Raw genomic sequence first — 23078 nt, forward strand, 5'->3', positions numbered from 1 at the left:
TCCCCAGTTATCAACGTCCTGCATTAGAGTGGTACATTTGTTAATGATCGATGAACCTATATTAACACATCATTACCACCCAAAGCCCATAGTTTACATCTTGGTGGTGTACATTCTATGGGTTTTGACAGCATTATAGTATCATACATACTTTCTTTGTTGTTAATCCTCACCCAAGGATATTTTTCCATTAATTTTTAGAGTGAAAGAAGGGAGCGAGTGGGAAAGAAAGAGAGACATACATTGATGTGAGAGAGACACATCGATTGGTTGCCTCCCACCAGTGCCCCAACTGGGGCCAGGGATCTATGCTCTAACCACTGTGAAACACCAGCCAGGGCTATACATACCTATTTTTAAAAAGAGTCTTTAAAGATGCATACTTAACAATTTGTGGATGTAATGAAATGATACTGGAATTTGCTTTAAAATAATTTGGGAGGAGTGTGAAAGTTCAGATTTAAATGAAACAAGATTGACCATGTGTTGATAATCACTGAAGCTGAGTAGTGGGTATATGGTAGTTCATTATATTAGAATCTTTTTTTAATGTATATGTATATATTTATTGATTTCAGAGTGGAAGGAGGGGGGGGAGAGAGAGAGAGAGAGAGAGAGATAGAAACATCAGTGATGAGAGAGAATCATTGATTGGCTGCATCCTGCACGCCCCACATTGGGGCTCGAGCCTGTAACCAGGGCATGTGCCCTGACCAGGAATCAAACAGTGACCTCCTGGTTCATAGGTTGACACAACCATTGAGCCACGCTGGCAAGCAGAATCTTTGTTTTTTAACACGTTTGAAATTTTCTACCTCCGAAAGTAAACCAAGAGTCCAAGTTAAGGCTGAAGCATGATATTTGGGGTCTAAGATAATGGAATACCAATGTTGGTGAAAGAATGTAAATTTCTGGAACTGAAGTCTGTAAAGGTAATGGCATTTTCATTTTTCATTTATAGGGTCTGAAAGTCAGTATACTAAGACTGCTCAGGAGATTGTGAATGTCTGTTACCAGACGTTGACTGAGGTAGGTGGTAAAGAGGAAGTCCCCTTGGGATTTAGCTTTATGGAATCCCACTATTCCCTTGAGTGAGCAGGCTTTCTCTGCCTATCCTATTTTAAAATGTAACATCATGCTCCCCCCACCCTCACCCCATAGCCCTTATTTCCTTCCCTGCTTTATTTTCCTACCTAGAATTAAATGTTTGTGTGTTTTTTTTAACAAACTATATATAGGGTGTCCCAAAAAATATGTATACACACTTGAAATAATTATAAAGGCAGTGTTTATTAAAATACATTTCATTTTAAAAATTGAGCTATCAGCTATTTGGGACACCCTATAACTATTTGTCATATGTCCTGCCTCTAGAATAGGAGCTCCACGAAGACAGAAATTTTTGTCTGCTTTGTTTACTTTTGTATCCCTAGTGCCTAAAACATATTTTGAATGAATTCATTAATTTATTTCTCAGTATGATGAGCATTTGACTCAACTTGAGAAGGATATTTGTACAGCTAAAGAAGCAGCTTTGGAAGAAGCAGAACTAGACAGTTTGGACCCAATGACCCCAGGGCCTTACACACCTCAGGTGAGTCTGAGGACTAGGAACCTCATCTTTTTTTTTATTTTTAATTTATCTTATTGTTGAAAATATTACAGATGTCCCCTTTTTTTCTCCCCTTGGCCCCCTCCACCCTGCTCCCGCCCCCTCCCCAGGCCTTCACTACACTATTGTCTGTGGCCATGGGTTATGCATATATGCATATAAATTTTTTTGTTTAATCTCTTCCCACCTGCACCTTCTTCCCTCTGAAATACGTCAGTCTATTGCATGCTTCAATGTTGTCTCTGGTTCTGTTTTGTTTATCAGTTTATTTTGTTAATTAGATTCTACATATAAGTGAGATCATGTGACACTTGTAGGAACCTCCTCTTATAGTTCTATTGGTTTGGGAAATTGGGAGCATGTTAACAGCTGTATTTACTGAGATACCCTTCTTCTCTGTCCTTCCTCTTCATATGCCTTTCATGTGCTTTCTTGTCTTCTCAAAGGCTAAGGTGAGTGAGGGCCATGGGTCTTGGTGGCCTTATTGAATTCAGAAGAGGCAGGTGTTGGATGAATGAGTGGGGTGGGTCTTAGTTGTTTAAGCAGTATTAAGGAATACCAGATTCCTGACTACTGTGGCCAGAGGCCTTCCTCTTGAGTCTCTGGAGCTCCCTTACCTATGAATTGGGGCTCTGGCACGTCCCTAGAGTATAGACTTCTCAGTTATAAATGTGGGCCACATTGTTCCTATGTCTTTTATATGCCTGATTACTCATTCCTTCAAAAGTATCTTAGTGTAGCTCAGATGTCACCCATTTTCCTACATTGATTCCCACTCTTCATAAATGAGACAGGTAATATTTATCATCTTAAATTTATAAGCCCAAAGACTAGAGAGTAGGATTATAAGAAATTTTAGTGATTGTGTTCTTACCCTTGAATATAATGAGTATATTTCATCAATACTATACTCTTAGAGAGATGACATATTTGAAGAATAGAAGTTACCCAGAATATAGCTTGCTTACTATATTGGATGCACTAAGGGGTAAAGTGGAAAGTACATGCAGTTTGGCATAAAGTAGGCCTGGGTTTGAATCTTAGCTCTGCTACTTTTTAGCTTTGTGAACTTGGGAAGTTAACTTAATCTCCTAACTCAGTTTCCTTTTCTCTATAATGTACTTTTCCAGATTATTATAAATATGAAATGAATTAATTTTAGCCTGGCACATTAAGTAAACATTCAGTAAATGTTTATTTTCTTATCTTTACAAAAGTTTTCAAAGGCCCTTTCAAATTTAACCAAATTTATTTTTTAAATAATTTTTATTGATTTCAGAGAGGAAGGGAAAGGGAGAGATAGATAGAAACACCAATGATGACAGAGAATCATTGATTGGCTACCTCCTGCACGCCCCCCACTGGGGACCAAGCCTATAACCCAGGCATGTGCCCTGACCAGGAATCGAACCGTTGACCTCCTGGTTCATAGGTCGAAATTCAACCACTGAGCCACGCTGGCTGGGCTAACCAAATACTTTAATGCAAAATTTTCTCAATTCCCATTGAAAAACTTCTTTCATTCTACTCAGGTTTTGCTAATTACTGATAATGCAACCTAAATGATTTCTGTTGGATTATTGCGGTCTATATCTCATTAATGCAATTGTCCTATCTATCTTTTACTCTCTCTTTCATTCCAAAACATAGGTTACTGAGGGGCCATGTATAAAGACTCCTAAGATATTTCTTCCAGGCCCAGAACAAAAAATGGCTTTTGAAGTGTGTTGGGCAGATTGGGTCAAGGGGGCTTGGGTGAGTGATGTTGCCCAGGAAGGCCTTATTTGCTAATAGGCCTACAGCTTCCACAGGTGTTTTCTGGTAAGTTAAAGCCTGGGTTTTAGCCATCCTTCCCCAGGACATTCTAGCCACAAAGTGGCACATGGTTTGCCTAGTGTATGACAGCATGAGCCTAGTTCTTTGTTGAGTCAGAGCCTTAGACCTGAAAGTCTTCCTTTCTTCTCTACCCCTCCCACGCTATCTCAAATGGCAAAGAAAACCTGGCAACTATTCTCCCTCCTGAGCAGTAGCTGTAGTTTGGTGCAATTAGAGGGTCTTCTATGAAGAACAGGGTATGGATAGTTCCTCTTCATTATTCCAGTTCACCCTCTCATCATTGCCTTTACTCATATATACAAATCCTATCTAATAAAGAGAGAATATGCTAATTGACTATCACTCCATCACAAAGATGGTTGCACCCACAGCTGAAGCCAAGTTCCCATAAGGAGCCTTAATGAGCAATCAGCAGGAACCTGAAGCTGTGCCCTCTCCCGCCCCGTAGGGCTTGACAGGGGACCTCAGGCCACGCTCCCCACCCTGGCATCAGGCTGGGGGGCCTCAGGCCACACCCCCCACCCCAGCGCCAGGCCAGGGGACCAGAGGCCATGCCCCCCGCCTGGCGGGGCTTGATGGGGGACCTCAAGGTGTGCTTCCTGTCCTGGTGCTGGGCTAGGGGACCTCAGGCTGCTCCCCCCACCCCAGTGCCAGGCCAGGGGACCTCAGGCTGTGCCCCCCGCCCTAGCACCAGGCCACGGGACCTGAGGCTGCACCCCCCTGCCTGGCTGGGCTTGACAGGGCACCTCAGGCCGCGCCTCCTGCCTTGGCACCAGGCCGAGGGACCTCAGGCCACGCCCCCAACTCAGTGGGGCTTGATGGGGACCTTAGGCCTTGCCCTCTCCCCTGGCGCCAGGCCGGGAGACCTGCGGCCACGCCCCCTGCCTGGTGGGGCTTGATGGGGACCTCTAGGTGCGCTTCCCGACCTGGTGCTGGGCTAGGGGACCTCAGGCTGCTCCCCGCACCCCAGCACCAGGCCGGGCCTCACGCCGCACCCCCCACCCCAGCACCGGGCCAGGGGACCTGAGGCTGCGCCCCCCTGCCTGGTGGGGCTTGACAGGGGACCTCAGGCCGCACCCCCCCCCCAGTGGGGCTTCACGGGGGACCTGAGGCACACCCCCCTGCCGGTGGGGCTTGACAGGGGACTTGAGGCTGTGCCCCCCTGCCTGGCGAGGCTTGATGGGGGACCTCAGGCCATGCTCCCCACCCAGTGGGGCTTGACAGGGGATCTCAGGCCCTGTCCCCCACCTGGTGGGGCTTGACAGGGGACCTCAAGGCACGCCCCCTGCCCTGGTCTGGGCTGGGGGACCTCAGGCCATGCCCCCCATCCTGGCGCTGGGCCAGGGGACCTGAGGCTATGTCCCCTGCCCGGCGGGGCTTGACGGGGGTGGGACTGGCCAGGTCTGGATCTAGCCCAATGGGGGCGGAGACCGGCCAAATGGGTCTCACGTGATTTTGAGGCGCATGTGGGTGGGCGGGACTCTGGTGCGCCCCAGACTCTGACTGGAGGAAGGTTTTCATATACATTTTACTAATTTTCTTTCATTTCTGACACTTCTATTATAGAGAAAGGGCAAATAGCAATATTAAATTATTTCCTCTAATTAATCCCCTTTTAATGTGCATGAATTTCATGCACCGGGCCACTAGTTTTAAAATAATAAGCCCAGTTCATTACCTCTTAACCTGAGGAAGATGCACATGAGTGATTGTCCTTACTCATTACTACTCTCAAACCCAAATATTATTAGAGTGTTGCATAAGTTTAATCTGTTATAATACAATTATGGCTGTAGTAATCATACTTTACTTCCAGCTCTAAATGATGATAGTCAATTTATTTTCACTCAGCCATTTCTGCCTAGCTTGTATTGCATCATACATTCAGCTTAATGCTTTATTTAAAACTGCTTACTTTGCAGTTTCCCACAGAGCCTTTCATTTCTTGATTTTCTCTTCTGTTCCATAATTAGTTTATCTGCTCTGTAATCCTTTAAATTCTGTTTGGCCTACCTTCCTCCAAAACCCTCTTCTCAGTCAGCCTTGCTTGTTAAAAAAAACAACCACCACAAAGTAACATGTTGGTTTTTTAAATAAAATTAACATGTTCATTGGGGAAAAATTAGAAAATACAAAGAAGAAATAAGTTCCCTAAAATAAAGTTCACTACTCAGAGCTAACCACTGTGCACATTTTGGTGTGTTTCTTTCAAATCTGTGATATATGTGTGTAAATGCACTTGTGTGTGTTTATAGACAAACATTTTTTTTAAACCCTCACCTGAGGATATTTTTCCATTGATTTTTAGGGAGAGTGGAAGAGAGGGAAAGGCACAGAGAACATTGATGTGAGAGAAACACATTGATTTGTTGCCTCCTGCACATGCCCTGACCAGGGCCTGGGCCTCTAAGGAACCCGCAACCGAGGTACATGCCCTTGACTGGAATGGAACCCGGGACCCTTCGGTCTGCAGGCCGACACTCTATCCACTGAGCCAAACTGGCTAGGGCTATAGATAACTTTAAAAAAAATGTTTTTATTGATTTTAGAGAGGAAGGGAGAGGGATAGAGAGATAGAAACATCGTTGAGAGAGAAACATGGATCAGCTGCCTCCTGCACACCCCCTATTTGGGGATCCAGCCCATAAGCTGGGCATGTGCCCTGACCATGAATTGAACCGGTGACCTCTTGGTTCATGGATGACACTCAACCACTGAGCAACACGAACCAGGCCTATGGACAAACTTTTAAAATGAAATTGGTCAAGATGGTTTTGGCTTTTGTTGTTTTCACTTCACATTATATTACAAGTACTTTATTTTATTAACTAGTCTTTGAAAAAATGATTTTTTAATAGCGTAATATTTTTACCCTCAGAGAACTCTTTCCTATTTCTCCAGTCTGTTCTTTATTAGTCCTTCCTGCCCTATTGTCACTGAATAAGTCTATTTGCTAAATCCTTGTTCTCTTCAGGAGAAGGAAGAAGGTACCTATAATTTATTGAATACCAGGCATTGGGTAAGGAGCTTATACATATCTCTTAAATCTCCCAACAACCATGTTTTACAATTGAGGAAACCAAGATTTAGAGAGATTGAGTAATTTGTTAAAGTTACTTAGCAAGTGATGGAGCCAGGACTCAAACCCAGGGCAGTTTACTTCAAAGTTCATGATTTTTCACACCATTTTGCCTCATAGCATTCTCAGATGAGCTCTTATTTGTATTGAAATTTCTTAATCCCATTTCCTATTAGATATCTCTGAATGAATCAAAATAGCACTGGTATGAAGCCCTGGGCCTAAAAACCATAAGGCAAGGCTTAGAAGAAACTAGGTTGTTGATCAGAAAGGCTGTGAGGACATAGAATTGTCCCATAACTTTGATACTTTCTGCTTCAGGCATCTAATGAGCATACACATTAGATGCCTCTTTACTAGAAAGAGTAACATTTGTAAGATTCCCCAAAACCTGTTGATAAAATTGTTTCAAGCTGTGTTTTCTCAATAAATGGATTGGTCTGCATGACCTCTTTCTTCAGTAAGTGCTCTAAAGGGCAATTCTCTGTAGTTCTTACTCCCTTTCCTAAATAGAAGCTAAGTTATATGATTTGTGCCACAGCCACCTGATTTATATGATACCAACACATCTCTCAGTATGTCTCGAGATGCCTCTGTATTTCAAGATGAGAGCAGTATGTCTGTCCTGGATATTCCCACTACCACTCCAGAAAAGCAGGTGATACAGGTAGGATATTCTTTTTCTCTTTGTGAGATTGGTAGTATAGTTCAGTGTGGGGGGTGGTGGTGGTGATATATGACACGTGTCAAAGATAATTGAGCTCCTTGGCCCTGGGAATGCAGGTTAAGAATGTGCTTTCAAGGTGGGAAGGTGGTAGGTCGCATGATGCTCCAGGGCTGAGGTAGGCTGTGTGAGGAAGACCCTGATGTAGATATTGAAGGGTATAATGTTGAGGAGGAGGAGGAGGGGAAACCTAAGACTCCAGCCCCAGTGAGTATGCTTATGGAAAGCTATGGTTACATTATACCTTTATATGATATAGGAGCCCCACCAGTACAGGGCAGGCCAAATCCCAAGGCAATATCAGAGAGTCTCCATAGTGAGTCCCAGTCTGACTTTAATCCTTCAAACTAGATAAATAAGTCTATCCACCAAAATTACTCTCTACTGTCTGTCCCCATGGGCAGAGTCAGGCACAGCAGAACTTCAGGGAAGGCACAAGTGTCAAAAGTATATGATACATCAGAGCAACCTGACAGGTGACTAAAAAGAGCAGCTGTATTGAGAGACAGAGTTCAAAATAATTGCTCTGCTACTCTACTGTAAGTATGCTATAATCTAAATTAAAATGAATTATGAAAATAGATTAAATTTTTAAAATTGGCCATTTCTAGTGGTATCAGAAGATACTTCTTTATTTTTATTAATTTTTAAAAATCTTAACCTGAGGATATTTTTTTTCATTGAGTTTTAGAGAGAGAGTAGAAGGGAGGGAGGAGGGGGAGAGAAAAAAAACCAACATCAGAGACACATTAATTGGTTACCTCCTGCTTGACCGAGGTCGGGCATAGAACCTGCAACTAAGGCACGTGCCCTTGACCAGGAATCAAACCAGAGACCCTTCGGTCCATGGGCCGACACTAACCACTGAGCAAATTGGCCAGGGCAGAAGATACTTCTGATCTGAAGCCAGAAATCCTATCAGTTGGTCTCAGTCAGGGTTCTACTGGAGAGTGCAAAACCCAAAAGGATTTTTTTCTATCTCAACGAGTTCAACTCAAGCTAAGGAAAGTTTGGATTAGAATGGAAGAGTCTCTTTTTGATGATATAGTAAAAGTAGACCAAGGACCTTCCTGTTCTTTGTCTTTTTACCCTATCTGTGATTTCCAAAGAATGAATGGGGGGAAATGCATATGTCTTGAGCTGTGTTAACAGCCCCCACTAGCTGTGGGGTTGGCTAGGATATCAGGGAGGAGCATCCATCCAGGGTGAGAGCCCTCATTAACTCCTCCTACAGGCACGTCCCTCAATGATGTGCTATTTGTGTTCCTTACTCAGATGCGCCAGGGCCGAGGTAGGCTGGGCGAGGAAGACTCTGATGTAGATATTGAAGGGTATGATGATGATGAGGAGGAGGATGGGAAACCTAAGACTCCAGCCCCAGTGAGTATGCTTACAGAAAGATTATGGTTATATTATACCTTTATATGCTAGGAGCCCAACCAGTAGAGGGCAGGCCAAATCCCAAGGCAATATCAGAGAGTCTCCATAGTGAGTCTCAGTCTGACTTTAATCCTTGGAACCAGCTAAACAAGTCTAGCTACTAAAATTACTTGATTTCTTGTGAGGCAGCTAGGGGGGGCTGATGGCGTCTGGTCTCTTACTTGGGTGATTAATTGGATTTTGACCCCCCAACTGGTCCTATTCAGGAAGGTGAAGATGCAGATGGTGATCTTGCAGATGAAGAGGAAGGAATCGTGCAACAGCCTCAAGCCAGTGTCCTGTATGAGGATTTGCTTATGTCTGAAGGAGAAGATGATGAGGAAGATGCTGGGAGTGATGAAGAAGGAGATAATCCTTTCTCTGGTAAGTCTTGCTCCTTTGCTTCTGTAACTGGGTAGCTCACCATAGCACCCTTAGGACTGAATAGGAAGCTCTTGGCCACATATGCTCTTTTAATGAAGTTCTAATAAACCTCAGAGTACAGAGCACTCAGTTGTATGCTGATCAAACTCATTAGCCTTAGAGGAAGTGAAGAAATAAAACACAGGAGATACAAAAGATGACAGTGCCTAAGTAGCACCTTTTATTTGAATACTTGATAAAAACAGAAAAGAAGTGTTATATGTAGCAATAGGGAAGGAAAATTAAGAAAAAAGATCCCATTTTGAGATGTTTTGTGGGTCAGTGGCAATGGCAAGAGAAAAGTATAGGAGAAAAAGTCGAGTAAAACAGATAGATTGGACTGAGATGGAAAAAAGAAAAGGTTATTTGGATTCAGTTTCTAAACTACAGATCTTGCCATTGTTGACCCTAGGTGAAGTGAGAAGTCCAGGCAAGATGCCTATATAAATGTGTGGGGTAACTAGTTTTAGAAGATCAAGCCAAAGATGTTAATTCTGTCAAGCTTATCTCAGAATCTCTTTTCACAGCTATCCAACTGAGTGAAAGTGGAAGTGACTCTGATGTGGGATCTGGTGGGATAATACCCAAACAGCCCCGCATGCTTCAGGAGAACACAAGGATGGGCATGGAAAATGAAGAAAGCATGATGTCCTATGAGGGAGACGGTGGGGAGGCTTCTCATGGTTTGGAGGATAGCAACATCAGGTAATCGACAGCAACATTCTACAGGGCTGTGGCATCAGTGCCCAGCTATGATGTCAAAGGGCCCAGCGTCAGATTACTTTCATCCATCAAACATTTCCTGAGCGCCTGCAAGGGCCAGGCACTGTGGTAGGCCCTTGGGAATACACAGAGGAGCAAGATTTATCCTGCCCTTGAGGAGCTCACAGTCTAGTGGAAGAGACTGATACAAACAAAATCATTATAAATACAATCTGAAAAGTGCTATAACATAATTTAAGTACAAAGTGTCAAGTTACCAGTGAGGAGGAGGTGTCTCACCCTGCTTGGAAGTAATCAGGGAAAGTTTAACAGACAGGGAACATTTGAACTGGGCCTTACAAGATGAATAATAGTCTACTAAATAGATAAGTCGCAGCAGGTGAGGAGATCCTTAGCAATGTTCAAAGGCACAGAAATGTAACAAAGTATGTTCCAGAGTGAAGGGAGATTGTTGGGAGATACGGCTCTAAAAGTAGCAACATTTTATATTGCAGGAGACCTTAAATGGCTTGCTAAAACATTTGGATTTGGTGTAATGGGAATTATTTATAGAAAAGGAAGTAACATCAACTTTGTGTATTAAATAACTATGACAATGATAAGGATCTCAACTAGGATCTGTTAGAGACGGGCGAGGAAGGGACATATTCAAGAGCTATTTAGAGGGTAGATGGGCTGGATTTAGGAGATCAGGTATATAATGAATGGGAATGTCACTGAGATGGGAAAGAGGAAGAACAGGCATAAGGTGGGGTGGGAAAGGAGGAAAAAATTAATTTGTGTTTGGACATTATACATCTAGCCAGAGGTAGCCAGGAAGCCGGTAGAGTCTTAATTTATTCATTTAGCAAATATTTGTCACAAGTACAAAGGTCACTACTATGTGATCCCTTCCTCTGTGGAGTTCATGGGGAACCTAAAACAGGTCAACAGATGACTGACATGAAAAGTTCTGTGATAGGCAACCACAGGATTTTTCTGGGACTTGGGGAGAAGTGGGATAGGGAAGCTGGTTAGAGAAGGAAACTGAGCTGAATCAGAAATAAAAAATTTTGAAAGTATGCATCCATTTTGGCCCCAAAATTTAATGTCTAGGAAATGCTATGGGAATAATAAAACACCTTCATCAGGATGTTTGTACAAGGATGTTTATCACAGCATTGTTTCTAATAGTGGGAAAATTAGAGACAGCTTAAATGTCTTAGTGAGAGACTGTTAAATAAATCATGTCACAGCCATACAGTGGAATACCTTGCATCTATAAAAATGATTCTGTAGATGTATGTTTATAAAGATGTTCATTATAATCATTAGTGAAAAAAGCAGATTCCTAAAGAGTATATAGAGTATTCTAATTTTGTAAATAAAAAATGTTTAAACATTTAAGTGAAGTGCATAGAAAAAAAAAATTGGAAGATCATATACCAAAAGATTACCTCTGGGTAGTGGAGTTATTGGTGATTTTTTCTTCTTTTTTTCTGGTTGTGTATTCTAATTTTTTTTAAACCAGTGAACGTGCATTATTTATGTGATTTTTAAAAAAAGTAAAATTAAGAATAAACAAACAAACAAAAAATAAAGCACACTCTGGCAGAAGTGTAATTAAATGGAGAGTAAGACTAGAGGCATAAAGACTGATTTCAGTGGTGATGGCCAGAGATAACAAAGGATTAAGGCAAGGCATGCAGAGTAGGGATGGGAAAAAGGGAATAAAGACAAGATATATTGAAGAGGTAGAATCTTTAGGACTGTTGATTAATTGGAAATGTATATGAGTGAAGCAATAAGTGGTAGATGAAACTATGAGGCTATCAGAGCATTTATGGTCACATAAGCTGGCAGTGTGTTGTTCAGGCATAGGGGAGTTTCTTTCATTCAGGTTCTTGTGTATATGCAGTTGGCAAGTTGACGTTTTTGATCAGGATCACTTTTCTCTTAGGGACCTGTAGAACAGTCCAGAACTAGTCATTTTAGTGTCCATGGGAGATGAGATGGGCTGATCCCTTGGTAGCACCAAGAACGGGACTGGTCAGCTAGAGGATGATGCCCGAGCTTGAGAGATGACATGTTTCTCTTCTCAGTTATGGGAGCTATGAGGAGCCTGATCCCAAGTCGAACACCCAAGACACAAGCTTCAGCAGCATCGGTGGGTATGAGGTATCAGAGGAGGAAGAAGATGAGGAGGAAGAGCAGCGCTCTGGGCCGAGCGTGCTAAGCCAGGTCCACCTGTCAGAGGACGAGGAGGACAGTGAGGATTTCCACTCCATTGCTGGGGACAGTGACTTGGACTCTGATGAATGAGGCTTCCTTTGGGCCTCCTTGGTCAGCCTTCCCTGTTCTCCAGCCTAGGTGATTCAATTTGTTTATATTTGTACAGTGTCTCATCCTGAAATCACCAGATTAACACCTTAGCCTTTAAAAAATAGTAAGTAAATAATAATGAACTAATCGCCTCTCCTGATCTTCCTGGGGCAGTGTCACCCTTTGAATTAAAATCAAGCAACTTCCTTCCCCCTTCCACTGATAAAAATAGAGCAATCTCCTCCTCCTTCAGTGCCTGCCTTTAACTTCATTTATTTCTCTTTGTATTATTTTTCCCTGGGGAAGGAGGAGAAATTATAAAAGGACTAATAGCTTTATGTCCTCTTGGTATATTAGAAATTTTCCAAGCATGGTATCATTTCAGTTTTCTAGCAGGCTGGAACAGGTGACAGCCCCCCTGCTGGGACAGGGAGTTGGGTTCTTTCTGGTGGTCTCTATGCCACACTGAAAACATAAACCTGTTGAACAAACTGCCCATTATTTTATTATTTATTTGATTATGCAATGCCTTATTCCTAAATGGGTTTTGAGGCAAATGATTATAAATCTTTGAAACAGCCTGTATGTCAGAAGTGATATATTGCCATGTAAATGTGTTCTGTTCCCCACCCCCACGAGAAATGATAGGAAAATGGTAAGTTCCTTGGGGCAAAGACTGTGTCTTCTGTTTCTTTTCATGCTTAGGATATGGTTCTGTGCATAGTAGGTACTCAGTAAATGTTCCTAGAATCATAAAATTCTCAACAGATTTGTTATTAAACACCTGCTTCATCATAAGCACTCTATCAGATCCTTGGGATGCAAAGCAAAATAAGACACATTCCTTTTACCCAAAGAGCTCACCATCAAGTTGGGGGAAGGGGAGTGAAATTCAAAACATGTTAATAAAGCATTACAGTTCAGCGAGAGAAGTGCAATTAAAGAGCTAGATATAAAGTATAGGAGAAAATAGAGGAGTGATCATGTCTGAAAAAGTCAGGGAAGTCTTCCTTGAGGTAATTTATAAGCTGATTGTTGAAGAATTAGTAGGAGCTTGCCAGATGGGAAAGTCCAGGCAGAATATAACATGAAGTGAAAAGGCTGAAGTCTAGAAATGGCAGAGTGTGTTCCTAGTTTGTTTGTTTGTTTGTTTGTTTGTACCTGCCTTGTTCCAGAAAGGATTTAAGGTGGTTTAGTTCCAGTCCTTTAATGCTGGATTGGCTAGAGAGGAGACTGAAAGATGGGCAGTAAACATATTGAGAGCTTTGATTTCGATGCTAATGAATATGAATTTTAAAGGAAATGAGGAGCTCTAGTGGAGTGATATAATCAGGTTTGTGTTTTAGAAATTTTCTGTATATTGAATGAAGAAAGAAATTGAAGAATCATGTAACAAGTGTGATCCCATTTTTGTAAAAGACAAAATCATGTGTGTATATTTATATGTGTTTATATATATTTGTGTATGCAAAGGAAAGGGTCTAAAAGGATATTTGCTAAAACTGTTCACAGTGATAACCTGGGGAATGAGATTGGAGGTGAGGGGGTATATATGGTTGTATGTATGCTGGGTGGGGTACTGTGCTTTTATTTCTGTATTGTTTGAATTTTTTACAAGTATGTATTATTTTTGTAATAAAAATGTTTTTTAAAAAATGAAGCAGTAGTGTGGAGAGTGGTTTGGAGGGGAGCAAATCTAGTTCTAGTAATGAGTAATGGGGCCCAAACTAAGGCTTTGGCATTAAGGTGGGAGGATCAGGATGAATTTGAGAGATCTTTAGGGGGTAGAATGAGTAGAACTTGATGACCAATTAGCACTTGGGGGTGGAAGAAGACAAGGAATGTAAGGTGGCTTTTAGAATTTTGGTTTGGGAGAGTGAGTAGGTTCAGGGTATTCATACATTCAACATTTATCAACCCACCTATTTTTATCAAGCAATCTGCTAGATGCTGATACAGAAGTAAAATATAGTTTCTAATTGCAGGGAACTTAGGTCTAGAATAAGAGGTAGATATGTAAATAAGTAATAAAAAGTGATCATTGTGATACATATTTACAAGGTTCTGTGGTGAGAGGAAGTAATTACCAACTGCTTATGGAGTAAGAATGGGAAGTCTTCAAAAGGAGACCTTTGAGATGGATTATGAAGAATAGGAAGGAGGGAAGGGAAGAGGGCATTCTAGGCAGAGGGAACAGTGCTTAGGGGCAAGAAACTACATGGTCTGTTCATGGGACAAGTAATTTTGGATGGGTGGAATATAGAGAACTTGGTGATTACAAGGCTCAGGATCAAATCCTCATTTTAGATTACTCTGGCAGCAGTGTGAAAATGGGTGGACTGGGGAGGAGCAATGCTGGAGGAGAGATAACAGAAACTTAAACTGGCTGAGGCATTGGCAGTAGGGGGAATGAGAAGTGTATCTTGGTGACTGATTGGATAATGGAAAGTAAACAGAATCTAAGTTTCTGACTTAGGTGACTAGGTAAATGGTGGTGCCATTCTCTGAACAGGGTGAGGGTGGAAGGTGGAGAAATAGCTAACCTGATAGAATGCATGTAGGTTTCAAGTATCCTATATAATAAAATGCCAATATGCAAGTCGACCGAACGGCGGAATGATGTGTTGCTATGATGTGCACTGACCACCAGGGGGCAGACCCTCAACGCAGGAGCTGCCCCCTGGTGGTCAATGCGCTCCCATGGGGTGCACCACGCAGCCAGAAGCCCTGAGCCGGCTCATGGCTGGTGAGCACAGCGACAGTGGCGGGAGCCTCTCCCACCTCCGCTGCAGGCAGGTGTAAGAAGCGAGGGGTCCCAGACTGTCAGAGTGATGTCTGACTGCCAGCTTAGGCCCGATTCCCCGGACATCTCCCCGAGGGTTCCCGGACTGTGAGAGGGCGCAGGCTGGGCTGAGGGACCCCCCGAGTGCATGAATCTCGTGCAACAAGCCTCTAGTGATAGGTATAAAATTTAGGGTTTGTGCAACCTTGGGAGTAGGTGAGATCACCCAGGATGCATGTGTAGAGTCAGAAGAGCATGGAGGACAGAATCCTGTAGAAGACCAATATTTATGGGTGGTGAGAAATGGAAGGAAAACCTGAAGAGTGCTATCTCTCAACCCAAGGAAGGAGTTTTAAAGCATAAGAAAGACAATGTAGCCCTAACCGGTTTGGCTCGATGGATAGAGCGTCGGCCTGCGGACTCAAGGGTCCCAGGTTCGATTCTGATCAAGGGCATGTACCTTGGTTGCAGGCACATCCCCAGTAGGGGGTGTGCAGGAGGCAGCTGATCGATGTTTCTCTCTCATCGATGTTTCTAACTCTATCCCTCTCCCTTCCTCTCTGTGAAAAATCAATAAAATATATTTTTTTAAAAAACATAACCCCTTCTCTCAAAGAGCTAAGAATTTTAGTGGGGGAGGTTGACAGTAAACAGGTAAATAAGAGTGACAAGTACTGTGAAGAAAAAACAGTGACATGAGAGGGTACGGGGTGAGGGTGCTAATGTAATGGTCTAGGACAGTGGTCGGCAAACTGCTGCTCTGTTGACTAATGAGTTTGCTGACCACTGGGATAGGGGCTTAATCACAAGGAACAACAACAGCCTGTAATTATTAAAATCGAGAGTCTAGGTCAGTGGTCGGCAAACTCATTAGTCAACAGAGCAGCAAACCACGGCTCGCGAGCCGCATGTGGCTCGCAAGCCGCGGTTTGCCGACCACTGGTCTAGGAAGCCTTTACTGAGTGGCTGTCACTGGCATAGAAATCATGCACGTATTACTTTGATAAATTTAAAACATTTTTTAGAAATTTGAAAAGGTAAGCAATGAAAGAATCACAAAAATTATTATTTTTAAATATATTTTTATTGATTTCAGAGAGGAAGGGAGAGAGAGAGAGAAACATCAATGATGAGAGAGAATCATTGATCAGCTTCCACCTGCACACCCTACACTGAGGATCGAGCCCGCAACCTGGGCATGTGCCCTGACCAGGAATCGAGCCATGACCTCCTGGTTCACAGGTCGACGTGCAACCACTGAGCCACGCCAGCCAGGCCACAAATGGTACTTTAAAAGACTAGTCAGAGAAGTATGAGGAAACCAAGATACACTGTGTTTAGGGATGCCAAAGGAGAATTCCAAAGGAGGGAGTGATCAGCAAGTACCAATACTTGCAGAAAGGTCAGTCAGATAAGGGTTGAAATTTGTCATTTGCACTTGGCAATTGGTGAGCCAAACTATTTTCTTTGGAACAGTGGGTACAGAAACCAGATGACAAGTGGGTTGAAGAATTGAATGTGAGGAAATAGAAACAGCTTGATTTGATAACGAATAGCTATCGTTCACTGTGTCGGCCTTTGCAGAGAGCTCTTCCAGCTGACCTCATTTAATCTTGAACCATCTGTGATAGGTATTATTATTCCCATTTTACAGATGAGGAAACTTGTGCAGGGGCACAAAGAGAGGAATTATTAACCTTGGAGTAGAGAAAGACCAACTTTAAATTAAGACCAAAAAGATGGGTATTGGATATATATAAGCAGTAGGAAGGGGGCAAACCATGCCTCTGGTCCTAATGAGGAGTTCTGTCTTTATCCTAAAAGTAGTGGGAAACTTCACTGGGAGTGGGACAGAGCTTGAGAAGGTAATCTCAGGTTTGTGTTTTTAAAATGTTGGCTTTTTTCCACATCAATGTAAAAGCAGTCATATTTTCCCCATTGTTAGTTTAAGCTTCTTTTGCAGTTCCAGGTTCTTGGGCATTATAGTACAACTAGAGGCCCGATGCATGAAATTCATGCAAGGGGCTTGGCCCTCACAGCTGCTGCGGCTGCCTCGGCTTCGTCCGGAAAGACGTTTGGAAGGTGGTTTGGCTGTCCCATCTAATTAGCATATTAGGCTTTTGTTATTATAGACTAGAGACCCGGTGCATGAATTCATGCTCAGGTGGGGTCCCTCAGCCTGGCCAGCGATTGTGGCCTATCGGGGGGTCAGCTGGCCAGGGGGAAGGGGCCCCAAGAGGTTGGCCAGCTGGCAGGGGTGAGAGATCGTGGGAGGTTGGCAGGTGGGGGGCACAGTGCACATATTATGACCATGAAGGACCGCAGGAGGTTGGCCTGCCAGCCCCCCCTCATTGGGCCTGAGGGGAGGGACTATGGGAGGTTGGCCGGCCAGGGGGGAGGGGCCGCGGGAGGTTGGCTGGCTGGCAATGGGGGAGGGGCCGTGGGAGGTTGGCTGGCCAGTTGGGGAGGGGCCACAGGAGGTTGGCTGTGAGAGCGCACTGACCACCAGGGGGCAGCTCCTGCATTGAGCGTCTGCCCCCTGGTGGTCAGTGCGTGTCATAGCGACTGGTCAACCGGTCATTCCGGTCATTGGTCCTAATGGTCGCTTAGGCTTTTATATATATAGTTATTTGCCTAAATATAATAATTTATCTTGTTTTCTCTGACTCTGAAGGCAAACAACTAGTGTGCTTGTTAAAAAATACTGCTTCCTAGACCCCAGTTCAGCCCTCTTGAATCAGAACATCTAAGGAAGAAGACTAGTGGTCTACTTCACAGATGGCCCAAATGATCTTTTTTTTTTTTTTTCAGTGTAAAATTTTTATATTTAGAATTAGGCAGCTGGACTCAGTTTAGATGATTCCAATTTTGTTGGCAACATCCAAAGCATCATAGTCAGGAGCCAGTCGAACATATGCCTTCTTCTCGCCATCAGGCCTAATCAGGGTGTTGACCTTGGCCACATCAGTGTCATAGAGCTTCTTCATAGCCTGTTTGATCTGGTGCTTGTTGGCCTTGACATCCACAATGAACACCAGTGTATTATTGTCTTCTATCTTCTTCATGGCTGACTCGGTAGTCAGGGGGAACTTGATGATGGCATAGTGGTCAAGCTTGTTTCTCCTGGGTGCGCTGTTTCGAGGATATTTAGGCGGCCTCCGGAGCCTAGTGTCTTTGGCCGTCAGAAGGGAGTGACGTGCGGATCTTCTTTTTTTTGTGGCTGTGGATGCCTTTCAACACTGCTTTCTTTGCCTTCAAAGCCTTTGCTTTGGCTTCGGCTTTGGGAGGGGCAGGGGCTTCCTTTTTAGCTTTTGGCGCCATCTTCATAAAAAGCCCAAATGATTCTTATTTGAGAAGTTTGGGAAACTGATCAAGCAACATTTCCAAATTAATGTTATCCTCAGCTGTTCTTATACATCAAAATGGGAGTAGAGGTTGCCTATTACAAACTTAAATTCCTGGGCTTGGAATGTGCATTTTTAATATGCACACCTATAATTCTGATGATAGTCATTAAAGTAATAATAGCAACAATATTAATAATCCTTTGGTAAGCCAAGTTCTTTAGAAGAAATACAAAATTACAATTTTCTATTGTCTTTACAATGAGAGGAAGAGAGAGGGAGAGAAAAAGAGAAAGAGATTGGTTGACTCCTACACGTGCCCCAACTTGGGATTGAACGCGCAATATCATACATAAACTGTGACAATTAACATACAAATTATAAATTCAGCAAATTGGTTTAAATACATGTAAGATTTCCAGAATAATTTCTTTTAAATATTGCCTGTGTAGGTTGCGATTTTCCACATTTTGGGGACTTGGAATCCAATATTTTCAATCAATTCCATATGACAACTTTTAGAAATATCCATTCATCCTGATGTACAATAAAATAAAAATATGTGTTTATATCCTGTGTTTCTTTCTCACTTAGTCCAAGTAAGACTTTATATCAACCAAAAATTTGACTCAGCTATCTATAATACAGGGTAGGGCAAAAGTAGGTTTTTACAGTTGTTTGTATAGAAAACAATACAATAATTAGTAAATAACAGTACAAGAATAAACTGTTTTACATATAAATGTAAACCTACTTTTGCCCTACTCTGTATATGTAAACAGTGGTCAAATAATAGAGTAAGTAAAATTAAATTACATTTTAGCCCTAGCTAGTGTGGCTCAGTTGGTTGGAGCATTGTCCTATACACCAAAAGGTCATGGGTTCAATTCCTGAATAGGGTACATACCCTGGTTGCGGGTTTGATCCCTGGTCAGGGTGCATGCAGGAGGCAGCCAATCGATGTTTTTCTCTCACATCGATGTTTCTCTCCCTCTCTCTAAAATAAATAAAAACATAGCTTCATGTGAGGATTAAAAAAATTACATTTTAGTAGGTGGAGTGTATGTCCTATCAATGATCACAAAATTATTCACTCTTCCTGTGTTTTTTTCCTCTTATGAAATCAGGAATATTTTAAGGGGGGGAAGCTATATTGGAAAACTAAGAGCAAATAAATGCTCACAACTAGAGAAATGGTTAAATTCTTAGGAAGGAAAATGAATTTGTAAATGAGAAATGAAAATTGCTAGGGTGGGTGCCAGATATATTTTGCTTCACTGTTACCAACTGTGTAAATACATCAAAAGAAAGTATATCAGTAGTAAGTGTATTAGAGGCTGTTTATTTTAGACAATTTACTCCCTAAATTTCTTTATTCTAAATTTTGACATCCTGCATATTTTTAAAATAATGTCAGCACAGTGCACATATTATGACCACGAAGGCAAGAGTTTAAACCAGTCTTTTTGTTTCTTTGTCTCTTCCCCCCAAACAAAGTTTCTAAATTCTCAAGGGGGTACCTTGTAGATGTGGTGGGGAAGCTCATCAGAGTTTGGGAGGAGGACTTTTTAAAGCCTCCCAAGTGATAGATCTGTCTCCTCTTACCCAATCCGTGTTTTAGACAACTTGATGAAGTTTCTCCAATATTGAAGTAATTCTTAGGTCTCAATACTTAAATTCAAAACCAATTAATTCCTTATCAATAAGGAATTTTCAACCTTTTACCTTTGTTCTGCTTTATTAAACAGCTTTCAATCTGTCAAAACAATGGTTAAAATAATAGATCTTAACCTGTTTAAGGGGTATGGACAATTTTGAAAACATGGTAAAAGCTGTGAATTCTCCCTCCAGGAAAAAATATAAATACATAAAAAGTATTGTTTATAATATCAAGTGTTTCTTGGACTCATTAAGAAACACATTTTAAAAGAGAGGTTTAAAGTAACTCTCTCTTGAAAGGTGTCTAAGTCTCAAATAATACAGCATAATTTTATTTTATTGATTTGAGAGACGTCAATTTGTTGTTCTATTTATTTATGCATTCATTGGTTGATTTTTGTATGTGCCCTGACCAGGGATCGAACTCACAACTTTGGCGTATGGGGATGATGCTCTAACCCAGTGGTCGGCAAACTGCGGCTCGCGAGCCACATGCGGCTCTTTGGCCCCTTGAGTGTGGCTCTTCCACAAAATACCACGTGCGGGCGCGCGCACACAGTGCGATTGAAACCTCGTGGCCCATGCGCAGAAGTTGGTTTTCGGCTCTCAAAAGAAATTTCAATCGTTGTACTGTTGATATTTGGCTCTGTTGACTAATGAGTTTTCCGACCACTGCTCTAACCAACTGAGTACCCGACCAGGGCACAATAGAGCCCAATTTAAATACTTCTAAATCTTAAGAAAAAAAGCATAGTTACAGGTGGGATTGTCAGTTTCCAGTAAAAAAGCAAGTTACAGGTGGGGTTGTCAGTTTCCAGTAAAAAAGTTGGGGTAGCACATTTTCACTCTCTTGTGGTGAATTTACAATTCATTCCACTAACTCCAACCTGCTAAATGCCAGTTGTAACTCCCAGATTACAGTAGAATCTCTTTGTGGAGGAAAAAAACATTTAAACAAAAGCTCACATTTCAGATCCAAGTGTTTTAAGAAAGTAGTGTGATGGTTTCAGATACAGGCATGAGTGTCATACTGTGGCTTCCACAACTTAGTATGAGACCTTGAGCAGTTAACTAAGGTTCTGTTTTCTCAGCTATCTGACAGGGTTGTAATGAGAATAAAGGAAATTTACCATATGAATTGCTTAGCACAGTGCCTAACACCCAGTAAATGTTAGCTATTCTGAATAAACAGTAGTTCATAGTTCAGACCAATTTAAGTTGTTCTGACTCCTGGGAGTGAAACCTTAAATTCCAAATACCAGTTAGTCTTTTTGCATTCCCGACTCAGTAGAAATCCTCAAGAGAGGAGGGTTTGTCAGAATTACCTGAGAGACTTTTTGAACTCCCATTATCCTCATTAATCTTCTTCCCCGCATTCAGATTTGCTTCCACTCCCACCCAGAGTTATATTATCCCCTTGGCTGAAAGCCAGTGCCCTGGTTGGGGGTGTGGCACTGCTACAGGTGAAAATGTGTAAAGGGAGGGGGAAAGCTTCAGAACCACACGTTGACTTCATCTACCATCCTGGGATGGCTAGAAAACAGAACCTTTCAGTTTACTTGGCACTCCTTTATTTAAAATAAACTTTATGACACAAATAAAAATAAAACAAATACTTGAAGGCTCTAGACAGCTCCGTGTATGATTTACAGCTCCAAATACTATAATACAAACTGTATTGCAGATGTGAAAAAGCCATAAGAATTTGTTTAGCACTAAGTTTTGTAATTTAAATATTTTAGCGTTTGTTCCAAGTTTCTTGATGTGTTTCCAAAATTCAAGTTTAGAATACAAATTTTGGGTTTTAAAAGGTTTGCTTCTCATATTATATTTTCATTGTAAGATTTCTTTTTTCTTATTTTAAAATTAAATTATAAGTTATCAGATTTAACTCTTAGATCACCAAATAAGTATGGCTTCTCCTAACTTTGAGCAATAAATATCAAAATGGGCAGAATTTGTTTACCAGAAAATGTAATGTAAATTCTTAAAAAAGAAAGATGAAATTTCTTACAATAAAACCAGAAGTTTCTCTTTGACACCATCCTAGCATGGTGACTTTTTAAATCATTATTTAGAAGTTATTACACAGTAATACATCCATTCAATTAATATACATTTTATATCTCAGTTTAGTTAATTGACTTCTAGTTTCAAGGGCTCCTCATTTTATAACATATAAATTCAATGTCTTTTTTCATGCAAACTTCTAATTAATAAAATTTTAAGCACTTAAGCTGCTTTTTTTATGTCAGTAGGAGCTGTGTAAAGAGGACTGCCTGGAGCTTTCCCTAGGTGTCAAATCTTGCTATAGACAGGGTCCCAAGACTTGGAAGATAGTTTCTCACCATACAGGTCAAAAAGGCTATGCTGCTCAGTTCTCCTCCCTCCAGTACTCATTACAAAATAATAACTGAATTTTCATGAACTCTTTTGTTCTCCAATATTTGCTATCTTTGTGCATTTTGCCAGGGACATGCTTACCACCCATCTGTAATACGGTGCTTTGGAGCCTAGATACAGTTTAGAAATGCTCATGTGCGTAATTTACAAAATAATTAGCCGAAACCGGTTTGGCTCAGTGGATAGAGCGTCGGCCTGCGCACTGAAAGGTCCCGGGTTCGATTCCAGTCAAGGGCATGTACCTTGGTTGCGGGCACATCCCCAGTGGGAGGTGTGCAGGAGGCAGCTGATCGATGTTTCTCTCTCATCCATGTTTCTAGCTCTCTATCCCTCTCCCTTCCTCTCTGTGCAATATCAATAAAATATATTTAAAAAAAATATAAAAATAAAATAATTAGACTTCTGACATTGTTTTCAAATTAAGATAATATGTCATAGTGCCTAAAAATTATGGTTTTGAAACCAAACTCCTATGCTCAACTGGCTCTTTAGGCAAGCCGCCTGGGCCTTAGTCTCCTCATTTGTAAATATAGGATAGTAGGATCATCATAAAAATTAAATGAAATATATTGTGAAGTGTTTAGAATAATGTCTGGCACGTACTAAGCACTCAGTAAAGGGGAGGTGTTCTAATTCCACAGTTCTCCAGTTCATAAATCACAGTCTGTCAGTGTTATACTTCAAGTAGAAAAGTAAGCATGCTGCTAAATCAGTGAATGCAAAACTATTAGAAGTAAGTATGTCCACTCCGGGAAGACCAGTTGACCACCTAG

At 41.7% G+C, this 23078-nt stretch overlaps 1 protein-coding gene and 1 pseudogene across 6 annotated transcripts in view; one reads left to right on the forward strand and one right to left on the reverse strand.

Annotated features, from left to right (window-relative positions):
- Nucleotides 1–13767, forward strand: part of TAF1 (TATA-box binding protein associated factor 1) — an 88970-nt gene extending 75203 nt beyond the window's left edge. For 3 of the 5 annotated variants that reach the window (XM_080652401.1, XM_080652398.1, XM_080652400.1), the window contains exons 33-38: nucleotides 962–1029; nucleotides 1478–1594; nucleotides 7069–7194; nucleotides 8898–9054; nucleotides 9621–9798; nucleotides 11898–13767. In XM_080652401.1, the coding sequence (XP_080508527.1) occupies nucleotides 962–1029; nucleotides 1478–1594; nucleotides 7069–7194; nucleotides 8898–9054; nucleotides 9621–9798; nucleotides 11898–12117 (866 nt within the window). In that variant the 3' untranslated portion in view covers nucleotides 12118–13767. Of the gene's footprint in view, nucleotides 1–961; nucleotides 1030–1477; nucleotides 1595–7068; nucleotides 7195–8526; nucleotides 8632–8897; nucleotides 9055–9620; nucleotides 9799–11897 lie in introns of all 5 variants that reach the window. The other 2 variants (XM_080652399.1, XM_080652397.1) reach the window with 1 other exon arrangement.
- A 3984-nt stretch (nucleotides 13768–17751) lies between these two features.
- Nucleotides 17752–18226, reverse strand: LOC308239676 (large ribosomal subunit protein uL23-like; annotated as a pseudogene). The gene has a single exon. The product of its transcript is annotated as a large ribosomal subunit protein uL23-like (transcript).
- Nucleotides 18227–23078: the final 4852 nt, after the last annotated feature.

Source organism: Plecotus auritus (genome assembly GCF_963455305.1).
Source record: "Plecotus auritus genome assembly, chromosome: X".
Classification (NCBI taxonomy): Eukaryota; Metazoa; Chordata; class Mammalia; order Chiroptera; family Vespertilionidae; genus Plecotus; species Plecotus auritus.